Genomic DNA, 15638 nt, shown 5'->3' with positions numbered 1-15638 from the left:
TTGAGAAGGTTACAGTATGTTTTACTGGAATAGTTCTGCTCTGTCCGGCTACAATTCATACTACCATGCCTTTAGGCAGACACAGCACCCAGAGCCACACCCGGCCAAACTCACTGGCCAGTCCCCCGCATCGACACGCACCTCCGCTTTGGGCTCCAACTTCAACCCTCCGGACTCAAAGTCCTGCTCTTCGTCCCGAGGCTCGGCTTTGGGCTCGTGAACAGGCCGGTCAGGTAGGGCATGCTGAGTGTGCAGCTCACCCCCCAGCACGGAGGATGGAGTGGGAACACGGTTGTCTGCACCGGTCGCAGCCTGGGAAAGCTGGGGGACGGGGGGGGGGGGCGACACAACAGACACAGAACGTCACCCTGCATGACAGACGCCGGCAGCCTGCAATCCCACCCAGAATTAGTCCGTAGTGTCTTTTTTTGGTGCACAGAGAACAAAATATTACATTCTCTCAGGACCTCTGGTTCGTCAAAAACAATTAATTAAACGAAGGTAAAAAGTGAGGTGGGGGTCTGCAAAATTACCCCGAGTCTCACCGGAGTGGTGGGGGGCTGCGGCTGTGCAGACAGGGGCTGCTGGATCTGCGCAACGGGATCCGGCTGGGGAGGCAGAGGCGTGCGCGGCTGGGCTGGGGCAGGCGGCGTCCCCTGCATGGGGGTGGGGCCCGGCGGGGGGGCAGGGGTGGAGGCCCGGCTTGACGGCTGGGCCTGCGGGGGAGTGACGTGCTGGAGCTGCTGCAGGCCGGGGCCACCGGCTACTGAGGTAGGGGGCGGCGTGCCATGCAGTGAGGGCTGGGTGGGCGGGGCACAGGGCAGTTGGGGCGCCATGGGGCCGAGGGCATTCATGGTGAGGTTAGCGTTCTGCTGTGGAGGTGGCTGCTGCTGCTGCTGGAGAGAAAACACAGGCCCAATGCTGTCCATTATAGTACCCAGATGGCACTGCTGCCTACTTTAACATTTCAACTGCCAACCAGCCCCCCCCCCCTTGTAGCGAATGGCTCGAATAAGGCACTTTTCCACCGCCGGAAATTTTTCAGGACCTAGAACCCTTTTCAGGAACCAGGAGCTTCTATCATGATCCCACTACAGGAAATCAGCCCGGTTCTTCAGCCAATTTCCCTGCTCTGCAATCGGTACTTTTCGCTTGACCAAGAACTCCCGGATGGGGTCTACAGCGATAAAGTTTTGACCACAAGCACTGGCACTTGAGAATTGCATGGAAGTGTGGACAAAATATACAAGAAGTGGAGAGAAAATTGATCAGATGGAATTTACACGAGTAAGCAAGTGTGTCCAATACTATCTTACACCAATTTTTATACAAGTTCTTTTTTTTCTTTATTCCTGTAATCAGAAGGTCGCTAGTTCAAACCCAGCCTCAGCATGTGTGTGGGCCCTTAACCCCCAGCTCCCTGGGCGCCGCTACGGGTGGCAGCCCCTCGCGGACAACTTACTATACGTAGAGCAAGTTGAGGGAGGCGTAAAGACAATTTCCCCATGGGGATCAATAAGGTATCAATTATCATTATTGGAGAATTTGACCGATGACCAATACATTTCTGCCTGATATTACCCGTACCGGTGCTGAAACTTGCCGGCAAGTTACTTATTAGCAGAAAAATGTCCCGTTTTTTTACTCGGCGTAAAATGAAAGATCGACCCGCTGGCCAGATTTAATAATAAGTTAGAAATATGTCACGGCATATACATAAATCATAGATAAAATGTGTCCTATTTTGATCCGATACAGGACATGATCTGGTCGGGTCTTTCGGACGGCACATTTCATCCCCCAGCAACAAATAACTAACAAACTAACTTTTTCATGTTTTGTCGCCGCAGTGTAGATTCTTATGAAATCGTGTGTGAAGTTTAACCTACAAGATTTTTGCCTCCCATGCTCATCTAGCATAAAGGTCCCGGTTCCTGTTATGCTGTGCAGGACCTAGGTTCCTGAACTTTGATGGAAAAGTGCCAATGGCCACCACGCTGCGATTAGCCACCCCTCACTCACCTGGGGGATGGGAGCCTGTGCACCGGGCTGCCCCAAACCCACGTTCACATTCAGGGCCCCGCTGAACTGAGTCTGAGGCATGAATTGGGCCTGGTTTGCAGTCTGGCCCACCATGTTGTTGCCATGCGCTCCCATCATGCTTTGGGCCTGGGGCATCCGGGAAGGGGACATTCCCATCTGGAAGGAGAGCAAAATTCACTCCATTACTCCACTGGCACCCAGAAGCACAGCATGGCAGAAGATCTGAAAAGCCCTCTCCACAGACGCAGAGAGCAGCCGGGCTGGCACAAGGGAGCCGGCCAACGACAGCCCCAATCTACCCAAGCTACATAAATAATAATAATGGAATCAGGGGTGCGGGGCATGGCACAGACGGAAGTATTAAAACACGATCCGCCTTTTGTAGACTAAATCAGCCTGGGCCGGTTACAGAAGCATGACCGCGGAGGTGGCTGCGGGGCGCATGCGGTGGGCGCATGCGGTGGGCGCATGCGGTGGGCGCATGCGGGCGGCGGGAGGGGCTCACCGTTGGGACAGAGCTCATGTTCATCTGCACGGGGTGGCTCATGGGGGAGGCGGCGCGGGCACCCAGGGACGCCGGCGACATCTGCACACTCTGCATCGCCATGGGGGCGAACTGACTCATCCCTGCAGGAGACACGTGCAGACAGACGCAGGGAGAGACACACACACACACACACACACACACACACACACAGGAGCACGTACACAAACACAGAGACAAGCGCACATGCACACACACAAACACACACACACACACACACACACACACACAGGAGCACGTACACAGACACAGAGACAAGCGCACATGCACACACACAAACACACACACACACACACACACACACACACACACACACACACACACACACACAAAGACACACACACACACACACACAAAGACACACACACACACACACACACAGACACAGACACACACACACACACACAAAGACACACACACACAAAGACACGCGCATACACACAGACACACACGGGCATAATTAGAGGCCAGATGGGAATAACCAGAGCAGCTCAGATTCAATATTGTCGCTCCAAAGTCAGCAGAGACTAAATGATCCTAAGTGAGCAGCAGGAAGCCCCAATGATTCCAACCAACTGCACGCAAATGTGAAGCTCAGTCGCTGAGAGATCAAAGGCTGACAGTGTCCAAAAATCCAGTAACCCTGAAAACGAGCATTTTCAACAAAATGTCACAGAGGCTGATTATTCACCGCTTTGCCACTAGGGGGCAGATATAAAAAATTATTCTTCCAGCAATACCAGCAGCTAAGAAGAGCTGACTGGAAACCAAGTAGACCTTGGTTAACATGTGGGCAGCATCACATTCTCTAACAAAGGCTGCAAAGAGTACTGGGCCAACGGCTTTGGGCTCTGAACCAAAGTTTTGGTCACATGCTTCATCTCTTGTCAATCGAGTAGATGATGCAGGCAGAAACAACCCAGATACTAATCACTCGTTAAAATAAACAGACAACCAGCTTCCAAGGAAGGATCGCACTGGCCAAAATAAGCAGGGCAAGGCCACGGGATCCACAAAGAGCAGCAGGCGGATGGTTTCCTGCATGCAGCACTCCAGGACCACAACACAGCCTGTGGGTTCTCCTCTAGATTAAGCCTGAGAGGCCGAGAGTAGACCTTAGATCATTGTATTGGCAGGGGTACTAAGCACCATGGCTGTAATGTAGTAGCAGTGGGGGGAGGGGGGGGGTACCTTGTGTGACTTGCATGCGATTTATGATCTGGTTTGGCACAGTGGGCAGAGGCACAGGTCCATCTGAAGAAGAGGAGGAGAGAGGAAGAGGGGGAGTGAGTGAGCAGAACACACAACACGCCAAAGCAGGGTCAGAGGGTGTTAACGTGCATCTATGGCCTCAGGGATGGAGCCATGGAAGAGGACAGTGGAAATACGGCCCAAAGATCGACTGACCCACCCACCGCTGGACAGCGTACTCACTGGGTGGACGTCCTCCCTGCGCGGGCCCCAAGGCATTCGGCTGGGCGAGACCCGGCTGCTGGGCCCCGGGGCCCGCCATGGGCGCCTGTCCAACCTGCTTCTGCAGCCGTGACCTCCGCTTCTCCTCCAGTTCCTTCTGGATCTTGTAGATCTTTTCGGCCAGGAAGTGGTAGTACTCATCCTGCCAGGGACAGCGGCAACAGGGGGCCCAGCATTACTCCCAAAGATCGGAGAGCCACTCGCCCAAATGACTCCTTCATTACTGTTCATTTTTAAGCGGCCTAACGATCAGGATCAGACAAAGAAGACGGCCGATTGGCCACAGAGCGGCGTGCCGTACCCTGCTGTTCGCAGACTCGTACATGTCTCCCTCAACCTTGCGAGCGTAGGCCACCAAGTTCTCCATCCGTCTGTCCTTCAAGGCCGCAGGGTCGGGGGTTGGGAAGATGGCTTGAACTCTACAAGGGTGGGGGGTGGCAGGCAGATTAGCCACTGACATGCAGGCACCCGCAGGCAGAAAAGGGGCGACACTCACAGCTTATGCACTAAATGGTTGCGCAGGTCCTGGGTGACGTGCTCGTGCCAGGCTTTGCGCACGCCTGTGGCAGAGAGCGGCGCGGCTGTAGGCAGGTTGCTCAAGGTGCCCACAGCTGCCCCATCCGGCATCAGCTGGCTGCGGGGAGCAAGATGGGAGACGAGAGAAAAAAAAAAAAGTGAAGCGTTAGGAGACATTCAGAAGCTCGTCCTCACCGACTATTAATCTCAGGGCACTTTGAGAAGCACAGACGGCAAAGATGTCGGTACGACAAGGTTTGTTACAACCAGTATGCTAGATACAAGAGGGATTATTACATTCTAATCATCAGGTGCTTAATAAATTCCAGCAAACCAAGCCCACGTTCAGGAGAACGTCCCAACGACAGCAGTATCCGGGCGAGCTCACGCTGGAAGATCGCACTGCTCCACTCACCCGGGAAGCGAGGGCGGCAGCGCAGAGTCTGGGTGCAGGCCAGTCTGTTCCGATGTGTTTACGGACATGTTCATCTGGTTAGTGCCTGAGGAGGAACAGCCAACAAGTCAGCAAGGGAATCCCCCACAAACACCCAGACCACTCCGGCCACAAAGCCTGATTAAGACACCACTCGGCACGCGAATTAATCACGGAACAAAATTAAATTCAAGCTTTGTGCAGTGCCATCTAATGGTACAACAACGTGCCAATTTTGTCCGATAACACCGTATGTTGGTCCAATATTACCAATGACCAGCTAACCACTGACATTACTTCCTAAGATCCTGTGAATGTGTGCAGCAAACGCATCACATAATGTTGACAGTGAGACGTCAGGGATGTAGCGCCGACCTGGGAGACTGTAGCGAGGTTCTAAATGCTGGATGAGATGACAAAAGCCCTCGTTCTCCACAACAGGAAATGGCTGATCGTTTAACGCGAGCATCTCCATTATTTTGGTAGTTATGTCTTTAGGTCTGATGCTGCTAACTTTGCATTTTGACTACAGTCTAAGGGCACTTTCCCACCGCAGCAGTTAGTGTACTTTTGGTACGGTACCTTCGAGAATTCTCCTTTTCCATTAACTTCTGATGCAGTCCCTGGACCAAATGTTCCTAAATACCTAAACTGCCAAACCAGCCGAGGTACCTTTTTTTTGGGGGAGGGAGGGTGGGACCTGCAAACACGTTTTTTTGTCGACTGGTTATACAAATTGTGCTGGGTTTCAGCAGCAGGCTAATGCCACCTTGACAAAAATTACAAACTCAGAAAATAACAATGAACATCATAACAATCTGGCTGAAAGACGGGAAAATCTGGATGGTATTACAAGAAATAAAAAAGTATTTGCAGTAACCTAGGACTCCATTGTATCGGGAAAAAAATATCAGGTTGTGATTTTGTTTTACTAAATACAGGGATATTTATAAAGCAAAAATGAAAATATTTTTCCCAGAAATCCATCTTATGAGTGAGTGAGTTCAGGGATGAAAATGACTGGAAAGCACATACAGCAGAAGGATGAACATCACACTGATGGCATTTACTAGATAATCATGAAAAAGGAACAATCACTCAAATTCCATTGCTTGCTAAGTTTTGTTTCCTATGACAAAGTAAAAATGTTTTAGTGAAGCTTAATCTCCTCACACTATAATGTCCGCACAGTGTGAAGGCCTGAAACAGCCTGATCTCGACCAAGATGTCGCGGCTCTTGCGTTAAGAACTGCATGTGCATAACATGCAATGTTGGTATTAATATCCCACATCCAGCCTTATAATATATTACAGCCATTTTTTGAATTCGGTACAAAATACTCCACCTTGCGTTATAATGTCATTCAGTGCCGGTACCAGTTTAAGTGCAGGTGGAAAACCAACACCTCTTTGGTGGAAAGTGCCCTAAATATTGCCTGGCCAAAACTAACCAAGGCTGACATCACGCCAAATGCCTTGAGAGTAACAGTCGCTGAGGATGAGCGTCTGATTTTTGACAAACATTGGCTGGTATGACATGCTAACAGATATACTGCACATCTGGTAGTATCAGCATGACAGAGCAACAAAAAGAACAGTGTAACACACGCATTTCTGCATGCAGGAAAGTATATGCAGATAAGTAGGAGTTTGTTTACCGATTGCGTTGATGGGCCGCATCTGCTGGTGCTGCTGCTGCGCCTGGGCGTTTGGCTGCCCGTGGACTTGCTGCTGCGCCTGTGTTGCGGGCTGGTTGCCATAGGGCAGGCCCAGCGCCGCGTAGGCCCTCTGCATGGAACTGGGGTCGATGGGCGTGGCGCTGTTGATGGTGGGCGTGGCCTGCTGGCCAGAGCCCACAGTGCCGATAGCGTTCTGCAGGCTAGTGTTGGGAGAACTCAGCAGCGCTGCAGGACCAGAGCACAAACGTGAGAAGCAGCAGGACCAAGATAACCTGAGGAACCACAGGCCGCCAACTCATCTGAAGCAGATATGGGAGATAAAACAGCAGGGTGTAGCTGATGTGGGCGCTTGCTGCTACCCGCTCCTGGGGGATGTTTAGATAAGGGCAGTGAATGTGGGTTAAAGAGCTATACCGCCACACAAGAGGGCGAAGTAAAAAAGTTCATACATGAGAATTTATCCTCTACCTTCCACTCTCCCTGCCTCACCAAAAAAAAAAGATCTTCATTAGAAGCTCAACTTGTGTATGATTTGTCTCAAAGTAATCAGGTGCAGCAGATTTGCGTCGTTTCATGTCGTTTCATGTGCTACCACTACGCAGTGCTGTACAATCAAATACTTTTTGAGTTATCATGCCAATAAGTGTCTGTGGCGCTTAGAAACCACATGTATTCCCCGTCAGGGTAATACAATCAACAACAACATTCCAGTTGGCTTTTTGGGTGTCAGTGCTGGTTGTGGTAACGAGCACCAAGCAGAGCTGGAACGAGTGTGAGAATGAGCACACCAGGCAAATGAATTAACCGGGGTGTAAATGAGTCACAGGGACACAGGCCAATCACAGGTCTGCGGGTAAGCCCACCCGCATGCTTCTGCATCAAGCCCAGAACAGCTCTGGCGATGATGCCCTGCTATTTCTCAGCCTCTGAAAACATGTGCTGTTTGTGCTCCACAGCAGGTGAAAGACAGGAGTGTCTGGGGGCAAGCTTTAGTAATAATCAGAGGTGCTGCTGGAGTGCGCTCCACTCACGCTGCTGGCTCCTCTTGTCGCTGGCATTCTTCAGGGGCAGGCAGACGGGGCAGTCGTGCCGAGTGCAGTTCTTCCAGTGCGAGATGATTTGTCGAGAGGATGCACAGTGGGCCACTGCAGACAGGGTGGAGGGAGAGATGTACTTACACAATGTGAGAAAACGGGGGGCATCACAGTGGAGCCTGGGGCCAGTGAGGGTAGGCCGCTCTCACTCCACCATCAAATCAGAGCTGCGCCAGGATTAACAGTCGCATTCTGTGATTGGCTGAACACTCTTAGTTAGCCAGTATTATATAAGAATGTACAGGGCTATGTATAAAATGTCTAGGTTACAGTGAATGATGCAAACATAAAATACAGAAATGCATTAGCTTGCCATTATTTTTTGCAGTTGTCAAGCTGAAATAGCTTCCTCACCGTTTCTTGTACTATAAACACTGCTGATTAAAAATCCAGTGGTTTTAGCTGAGATAAGCCTTAGTAGCAAAAAACTTAAATTTAACTGGAGACCTCTGAGCTGGTCTAACTGCTTCTTACACCGGAACACAAGCTACGCACCGAAAGGAGCGAGATGCGATAAACTATGAGGGCGGGCAGCAATGCGGGCGCGTCTAACGGACACCGACGCAGCTGAGGAGCACAGAGGTGTGGGTCACAAGTCACGGCGACAAACAGCAGATACGGGGGGCTCAGGAGCAATGCTACTGAAATTAACCTCCTCAGCTTCTGGGGAGTCGTCCACACTGCATTGTGAAAGCAATTAAACAGTGTACCCTATGGACCTGTGACCGGGAAACTACCATAGGTCGCAGTGTCTTTGCTGTACACAGGGCGACCCGAGCAGCTAAAGAGCGGGCCTCACTGGAGGAGAGCTGTAGTAAGCGAGCCGGCGGTGCCTAACCACTCCCCACCCCACCCCTTCCTACCAAAATGACAGGCCTCACCCTTCAAGTAAAAGCACTTAGCTTGTGGACACAGAAGACAGAATAAGAGTCCCAGTCCAGGTGATGCTGTTGAGCTCGGCAAGCCCGAGATCACATCCCCCACTGGAGAGAGAGCAAGGAAAGACTTGCACGGGGGAAACGCAACCACTCAACCAAGAAATAAAGCAAGAATGAAATCCTGCCGTGAGGCAGACCGCTGGGGAGAGCAGTCAGGCGTGAGGCAGACCGCCGGGGACAGCAGCCAGGCGTGAGGCAGACCGCCGTGGAGAGTAGCCAGGCGTGAGGCAGACCGCCGGGGAGAGCAGCCAGGCGTGAGGCAGTCCGCCAGGGAGAACGGAGCCCAGGGATGGGCTGGGAGGCAGACCGCGGTGTCTGGGATGGGAGAGCCACAGGCCGGGAGGCAGACCGCGGTGTCTGGGATGGGAGAGCCACAGGCCGCGAGGCAGACAGCCGGGGAGAGCCGCCGGCCGCGAGGCAGACCGCCGGGGAGAGCCGCCGGCCGCGAGGCAGACAGCCGGGGAGAGCCGCCGGCCGCGAGGCAGACAGCCGGGGAGAGCCGCCGGCCGCGAGGCAGACCGCCGGGGAGAGCCGGCGGCCGCGAGGCAGACCGCCGGGGAGAGCCGGCGGCCGCGAGGCAGACAGCCGGGTAGAGCCGTCGGCCGCGAGGCAGACCGCAGGGGAGAGCCGCCGGCCGAGAGGCAGACAGCCGGGGAGAGCCGCCGGCCGCGAGGCAGACCGCAGGGGAGAGCCGCCGGCCGAGAGGCAGACAGCCGGGGAGAGCCGCCGGCCGCGAGGCAGACCGCCGGGGAGAGCCGCCGGCCGCGAGGCAGACAGCCGGGAAGAGCCGCCGGCCGCGAGGCAGACAGCCGGGTAGAGCCGCCGGCCGCGAGGCAGACCGCTGGGGAGAGCCGCCGGCCGAGAGGCAGACAGCCGGGGAGAGCCGCCGGCCGCGAGGCAGACCGCTGGGGAGAGCCGCCGGCCGCGGGGCAGACAGCCGGGTAGAGCCGCCGGCCGCGAGGCAGACAGCCGGGTAGAGCCGCCGGCCGCGAGGCAGACAGCCGGGCTAAGTAGGGAGCAGGGACGGGAATGTTATATCATGCAAGGATGCCATGTGAAAAGTATTTGGCATTTCCCAGTCCCGCAAGATTAAGATACCCATCTCAAACTTCGACGTAGAGCAGACTTCCCAAGTGCTAATAGAACAGGAACATCTAATAATCATGTCGATCAACTTGCTAATTTTTTTCCATTGCAGTTTTTCAAATTACTTCTTTTTTGACTCACCACAAAAACCATCTCAAGTGAATGTAAAAATGTTTTTGTGAAATTTGAGAGTCCCCCCCCCCCCCCCCCAAAGTTCAGTGTTTCCATCAATGGTTTTTAAATCCACACCAACAAAATGCCTCTACTGACACAACCCTCTCCCTTTCAGGCAGTTTCCTCTTCCGTCCACGGTTACTCCTGTAATCCTTCAAGGTTGTATGGCCACATTACCCTGGGTACCGTGGCTCTCGACCTGCCACAGAGACTTACTGTCCTGCTCACAGTTGAGCCAGTGAGAGGCACATCAACAACATGTCCTCTTTTGAACTCTGACACGTCTCCTTTTAAATTGCACGCATTGCAGTATTTCACGTACAGCTGCGCTATTGCTCGGCTAATTCAACCTTCACACTCTGCTCCTACTGATGTAACGTGCAGTCAGTAAAGATTGGCCACCAGGCCGCGCACATTATAGGCGGAAAACCTCAAACACTACTGGCCAACGTTTCAGTGTCTTTGTCCAACTCCTGCATGTATATAAAGCTGCACCATATGAACTGGGTCCCAGAGGCAGCTGGAGTCACACTCACCCTGGCAGGACTTGCCGGCCTGGCAGTGAGTCATGTGATTCAGGACGTTCTTCATGGTGCGGCAGTGGGGCAGGGAGCACGGCCGCACCTCCCCGTTGGCCTGCTCGCGCCGCTGGCACTTGTGGGCGTGCAGCAGCAGGACCAGCTGCTGCTGAATCAGCTTGCGCTTCTCCGGGTCGGCGGTGGGGCCCGTGGACACGCCCTGGCTGGACACCATGCCTACGGAGGGCACCTGTGGTTGGGGCTGTGGCTGCTGCGGGGTTGGAGCTTGCTGCTGCTGCTGCTGCTGCATCTGGGACTGGCAGAGAGGGAGGGTCACCCAGACATGTGACTAAGAGGTTCAAACCACACATCACTGGCGCTTAAGTGTTTAATATGGACATAGGAGTTTTACTTACACGGAAAATGATTGGTTCAGAGAGGTACAATTTGATTGGTTGAGTCAAAACAACTAGAAGAGGTGTGCCCAGCCAATCAGATGTGCTGCTCCCACCTCCTCTATAATCTGATTGGTTATCTCTCTGAACCAATCATTTTTCATTCTGCCCTCAGACCATTTTGTAAAACTCCCACAAGCATTTAATACGCAGCTGTATTAAACAGGCAAGGGTAAAAATAACTAACACACAGCATAAATAAAACTTTCTGGTAAGTAGTTGTAGGTTAATATTTATATGGGCCAAATGAAAGGCAAGGATTTATTTTCCTTAATCACCCTTGACAGTTACTGAATAGACTGACAATTCCGTGGCACTAAGTTCACCTGCTCCCCATATTCAGCGGCAAAGTGCATAAGTAACTGGACTTAAATTACCCCGGCAGCCTCCCACTGCCGCACACCTGCTTCTTGTCACCAGGAGGAGGCAGACTCACCAAGTTCGGCACGCCTGACACGGTGGCACCCTTCAGCTCTGCGGGGAACGTGGCCATGCTGTTGGAGAGGGTTGTCTTGTTTTGAAGCTGGGTGTTGACTGCGGCGCCCCCTAGCGCCTGGCCGCCGCCCTGTGCATACGGCTGGCCGAATGGACTGCTGCTCCCCGACAGACCCATCTATAAAGGGATGAGGGACAGGGAGGAAAAAGGGGAACATGATGGTTACTGGTTCTCCCCGGTTCTTCACATGGGCCCTCTGCTCCACTCTCCTTCCACTACATCAACAGGCTCCTTCTACCTTCTACAGACTACCTTCACGGTGAAGGAAATCCACCTGGGAACCCAAGCGGCACATTATCACTTCACTTCCTACCAGTTCAATTTCAGAATCTATTGATACTTTCCAGACTTTGCACGGTTTAGGTCTTGACTATGTATCGGAATTTCAATACCCTATCAAACAGCAAGATCATTACGATCATCTGACCAACGTTTACTCGCTACTCCGAAGTCCAGACTAAGGACTGAAGGTGATGCAGCACGCCCTGTGAGGACGCCTAAACTTCGGATCAGCTTGCCTGCAAGCATTAGATCTGCTGACTTAGTAGCTATTTTTAAGTTTCATTTAAAAACACGCTTATCGTTTAGCCTGTGTAAATGCATTTCATTCTTAATCTGTTCATAAACTTTGTTTCATTTAACGTTTGTGATATCTTACAAATTTCAGCCTTTTTCCTTCCTTGAATGTTTGTCTGAAATGTCATTTCTGATTTTACTCCTTGGCTGGTTCTGCCTGTTCTGTGACGCACATGCTGTGCCACCTGGCTTGAAAAGCGCCATACAAATAAATTAATCCATAAATAAATAAGATTTAAATTCGGCAAAAGCTACAGCCGTAGCAGTTGAAGGCGCTAGGAGACCCCAAGCCTGTATACAGACTACTGGCGGACGTGCTCAAGAGACCCCAGGAACAATCAGAAGGCTGCAGCTCCTCCGCTACTGGGCCGCAACGCAATACCCACACCACCTGCAGGTGCGGCTGGAAGACCAGGATCCAATCCCGAAGGGAAGCCTGACGTCTGGCCACAGGACCCAGAGTGACCAGTGTCACTAGGTGAGGCTTCCCAGTACCATTCTGTACAGTTTTCTCTTAACAGCAGCATAATCAGGATGAATCATTAAGACGGTCTATACCTTCAAATGACTAAATCCGGAAATAAATGCATGGTCACCAACCACTGCTAACAGTGACGAAAATGACCAGCCTGGACCACATTTAGAAACGGCATTTCATTAATAAAACGAGTCTAATGATGCAACATTACACGGCTAACAAAACTGCTGATGAATTCATACACACACCAGGGCTGGGAGGTGGATTCAACCAGCGGCCCCCTTTCTCGCTTCACCCGCAGGCCAGTTGGTTTCTTCAAACTCCCAAATCCTCCTTTCCTCTCAGGATTGAGTTCTTCTAAATCTAAGCTCAATGCCACACTGGGAGGGAGGGGGCAGTCGCACCCGGACCCACAGAAGGCACCGGGCCCACATACAGATGATTTTGGGATTCACACATCCGACCAGTGGCGCAGAAGCTGATGATTTCGCTTACCAGGGAGGCGCCCGTAAAAAGATGATGGAATGTGTCGAGGGCATATCTGCTGCGGCCCAGAGGCCCAGTCTGTTTACTCAGCTTGTGGCCTTTTCATTAGCCTCCCATTCACTACGGTAAAGACTTCCAGGCTTGAGCCGTGGATGTCTGACGTCTGGCTCATTCAGGACGCCGGTTAAAAACCGGGGCTGAAAACCAGAGCTGGACACAAGAGACAACAGTGAAGATCACTTGCCCTTAACATGCAAGCTTTTATTTTCATTATTAAAATGAGAAACCAAACTCAAAATGACTCTGAAGGCCATGTTTGTATCAGCAGACGGCAGAGACCGCGAGAAGGTCCTCCGCCTTCCCCATCTCACAGCTCACGTGCTCCGATTGGTGACGAGAATGACCAGGGCGGAGCCGCCATGTCTCCATCAGCCAATCACGAGCCACACCCTCATTTAAAATACCCCCAGCCTCTTATTTCCAGCTTCGCTATCAGGTGATGAATTCCACAAGAGTGAAATTGTTTACCATCTGCGTCCCTCCCCCAATAAGGTGGATTCCCATGCTGCACTCAACAGGCAAAGACACAGACGGGCTCTCAAGCTACCCTCCTGCCTGAAAGGTGCACGATAATACTGGATGGCACCATGCTAGAGCCACCGCTGCTTCCTCCTGCCCCCCCACTCCCCCACTCTAATTCCCAGCAGCAGGCGAGCCGGCGAATGACAGCTCTCCAGCAGGCGAGATGAAAAGCCCCAGCTGGACAGGCCAGAAGCTGGCTCTGTCCCCAGCGGAGCCGCACCCCCCCCACCCCCGGGGCAGCACCCGCTGCTTGGCCAGCCATGGCGGAGGGGTCAAGGCGGTCCATTCACACCCCCCGGCCACGCTCTCCCTGCCTCCTTCTGAAGGGTCGCGGCTTCCTCCATTAACCATGATTTGTTATCCTCTTTGTTTTCCCAGCGAGGAGGAGGAGGGGGGGGATAGGCTGGGACCACGGACACATGCGGGACGGGATTTACGACGGAATGCCACACGCGCCGCCAGGCAGCTGCCTGCTGCTGCCCCCCCCCCCCGCTCCCAACCCCCCCCCCCCACGCTCACAGGCCAGACAAGTGCAGCTGGTCCTCACAGCCAGACTCCCTGCATCCTCCGCTCCCGCCCGCATACCCTCACACCGTAAACATCGATTATTACCGCCTGGCAAGCACAGGACCCATTGATTAAACCCTTTTGGGCGCAGCGTGCTGCTCGAAGGTGCCGCTGGAGCCACGACCGCAGCACCAGTTAAACTGCTCTCCTTTCCCTTTTTTAACACTTTCTGCTGCAAAGGTCAAACAGAATCTTGACAGACTGCTGTCACACAAAGGCACCAGCTGTTCACTCACAGTCGTACTGGATGCCCCTCAGCATCTAAACACACATTCTTGGGCTTCCCGAGAGAAATGACACGGTCCTGCTTTCTGCTGGATGCCTGTCGCCTGCCTGCCCATGGTACCCACCTTGCTCATGTTCCCGGCCTGCTGGCTGTTCATGCCGGGGTGCGCAACCATCTGGGGGGTCCCCTGGGCGAGAGTCTCCGCCAGCACACTACCCGTGCCGCCAGGTCCTGCTCCACCGCTGCCAGGTCCCGCTGCTCCTCCGCCGCCTCCGGCCGTGGCCGATGGCGCCCCCTGCATGGCCTGGCCCTGGTACTGCAGCCCCGGGCCCCCCCGGCCACGGCCCGTCGGACCCAGCGATCCGTTCATCACCTGGCCGGGCTGAGTCTGCGAGTTCTGCCCCAGGAGCCCGTGGGCCTGACCGAATCCGGCGGGGAGCCCAAGGCCTGCGTTATTCTGCCCAGCGGGTGCCGCCACCTGCTTCTGGGTCTGGGGGGACAGGGTGGGGGAGCCTGCGGGTGGCTGGAGGCCCTTGTTCAGAGCACTTAGCTGGGGGCCCACAGAGTTAATGGTGCCGGAGAGAGCGGATCCACTCCCCGCCCGGAGGAGCTCTGACAGCTGCTTATGCTTGGCGGCAGCATCCGGTACCATCCCAGTAGCAGCCGCCGAGGCCCCCGCCGCTCCATTGGAAGGCAGGCCCATCAGACCCAGGTCGCCATTGGGGATCAGCTCATCCGGCAGGTCATTCTCTAGGTCGAAGAAGGACCCTAGGTCTACTGAGAGATGGGGAGGAAGCAACAAAGAGAGAGGGAAGAAAAAGGCATGCTTAGCTGCTAAAACTCAGAACCTGCTACCACAGCACATGAAACTTTAATTACCAATGCAAGGACAGAGCAAACACTCTGCAGGCCAGTAGTAACATCACGTGCTAAAGAAGTGGAAGCTGAAAGAGCATCTCATTGTTTGCTTGAAAAAGGAACCTCCACAAATCCTGTAACTATTCCACGGGAAGCAGGACGATGAGCCATCAAAAGCATTAAAATACTCAGCAGCTGTCGACAACTTTAATCCAGACATTTAATTGCAAGTTATGTTTTTAACACAATAAACCATCGCATACAGTAAAGTAACAGAAGTGTTTTGAGAATTAACCTTTTGCCCAAGAACCACATACATACAAATATAAAGGCCAGCTGAGTTACTATATTTCGTAAAAATGTCCATTTCCTTACCCACGCGTATCTTAACAGCAGTGCCCTCCTTAGCAAAGTAC

The 15638-nt window shown here is 53.1% G+C and overlaps 1 protein-coding gene across 4 annotated transcripts in view; it reads right to left on the bottom strand.

Moving 5' to 3' along the window:
• The window catches only part of LOC125741651 (CREB-binding protein-like), a 55573-nt gene that overhangs the window by 16686 nt on the left and 23249 nt on the right, over nucleotides 1-15638 (bottom strand). The window contains exons 2-16 of one of the 4 annotated variants that reach the window (XM_049012838.1): nucleotides 14489-15141; nucleotides 11390-11566; nucleotides 10517-10814; nucleotides 7720-7833; nucleotides 6668-6913; nucleotides 4992-5076; nucleotides 4557-4694; nucleotides 4362-4479; nucleotides 4105-4202; nucleotides 4022-4047; nucleotides 3779-3841; nucleotides 2549-2670; nucleotides 2023-2199; nucleotides 546-896; nucleotides 142-321 (exon numbers count right to left, since the gene is read on the bottom strand). In XM_049012838.1, the coding sequence (XP_048868795.1) occupies nucleotides 142-321; nucleotides 546-896; nucleotides 2023-2199; nucleotides 2549-2670; nucleotides 3779-3841; nucleotides 4022-4047; nucleotides 4105-4202; nucleotides 4362-4479; nucleotides 4557-4694; nucleotides 4992-5076; nucleotides 6668-6913; nucleotides 7720-7833; nucleotides 10517-10814; nucleotides 11390-11566; nucleotides 14489-15141 (2846 nt within the window). Of the gene's footprint in view, nucleotides 1-141; nucleotides 322-545; nucleotides 897-2022; nucleotides 2200-2548; nucleotides 2671-3778; nucleotides 3842-4021; nucleotides 4203-4361; nucleotides 4480-4556; nucleotides 4695-4991; nucleotides 5077-6667; nucleotides 6914-7719; nucleotides 7834-10516; nucleotides 10815-11389; nucleotides 11567-14488; nucleotides 15142-15638 lie in introns of all 4 variants that reach the window. The other 3 variants (XM_049012837.1, XM_049012834.1, XM_049012836.1) reach the window with 3 other exon arrangements.

The sequence above is a fragment of the Brienomyrus brachyistius genome, chromosome 5 (assembly GCF_023856365.1).
Source record: "Brienomyrus brachyistius isolate T26 chromosome 5, BBRACH_0.4, whole genome shotgun sequence".
Taxonomy (NCBI): Eukaryota; Metazoa; Chordata; class Actinopteri; order Osteoglossiformes; family Mormyridae; genus Brienomyrus; species Brienomyrus brachyistius.
The sequence above is the reverse complement of the archived record's forward strand: the minus strand, read 5'-3'. Positions and strand labels throughout refer to the sequence as shown.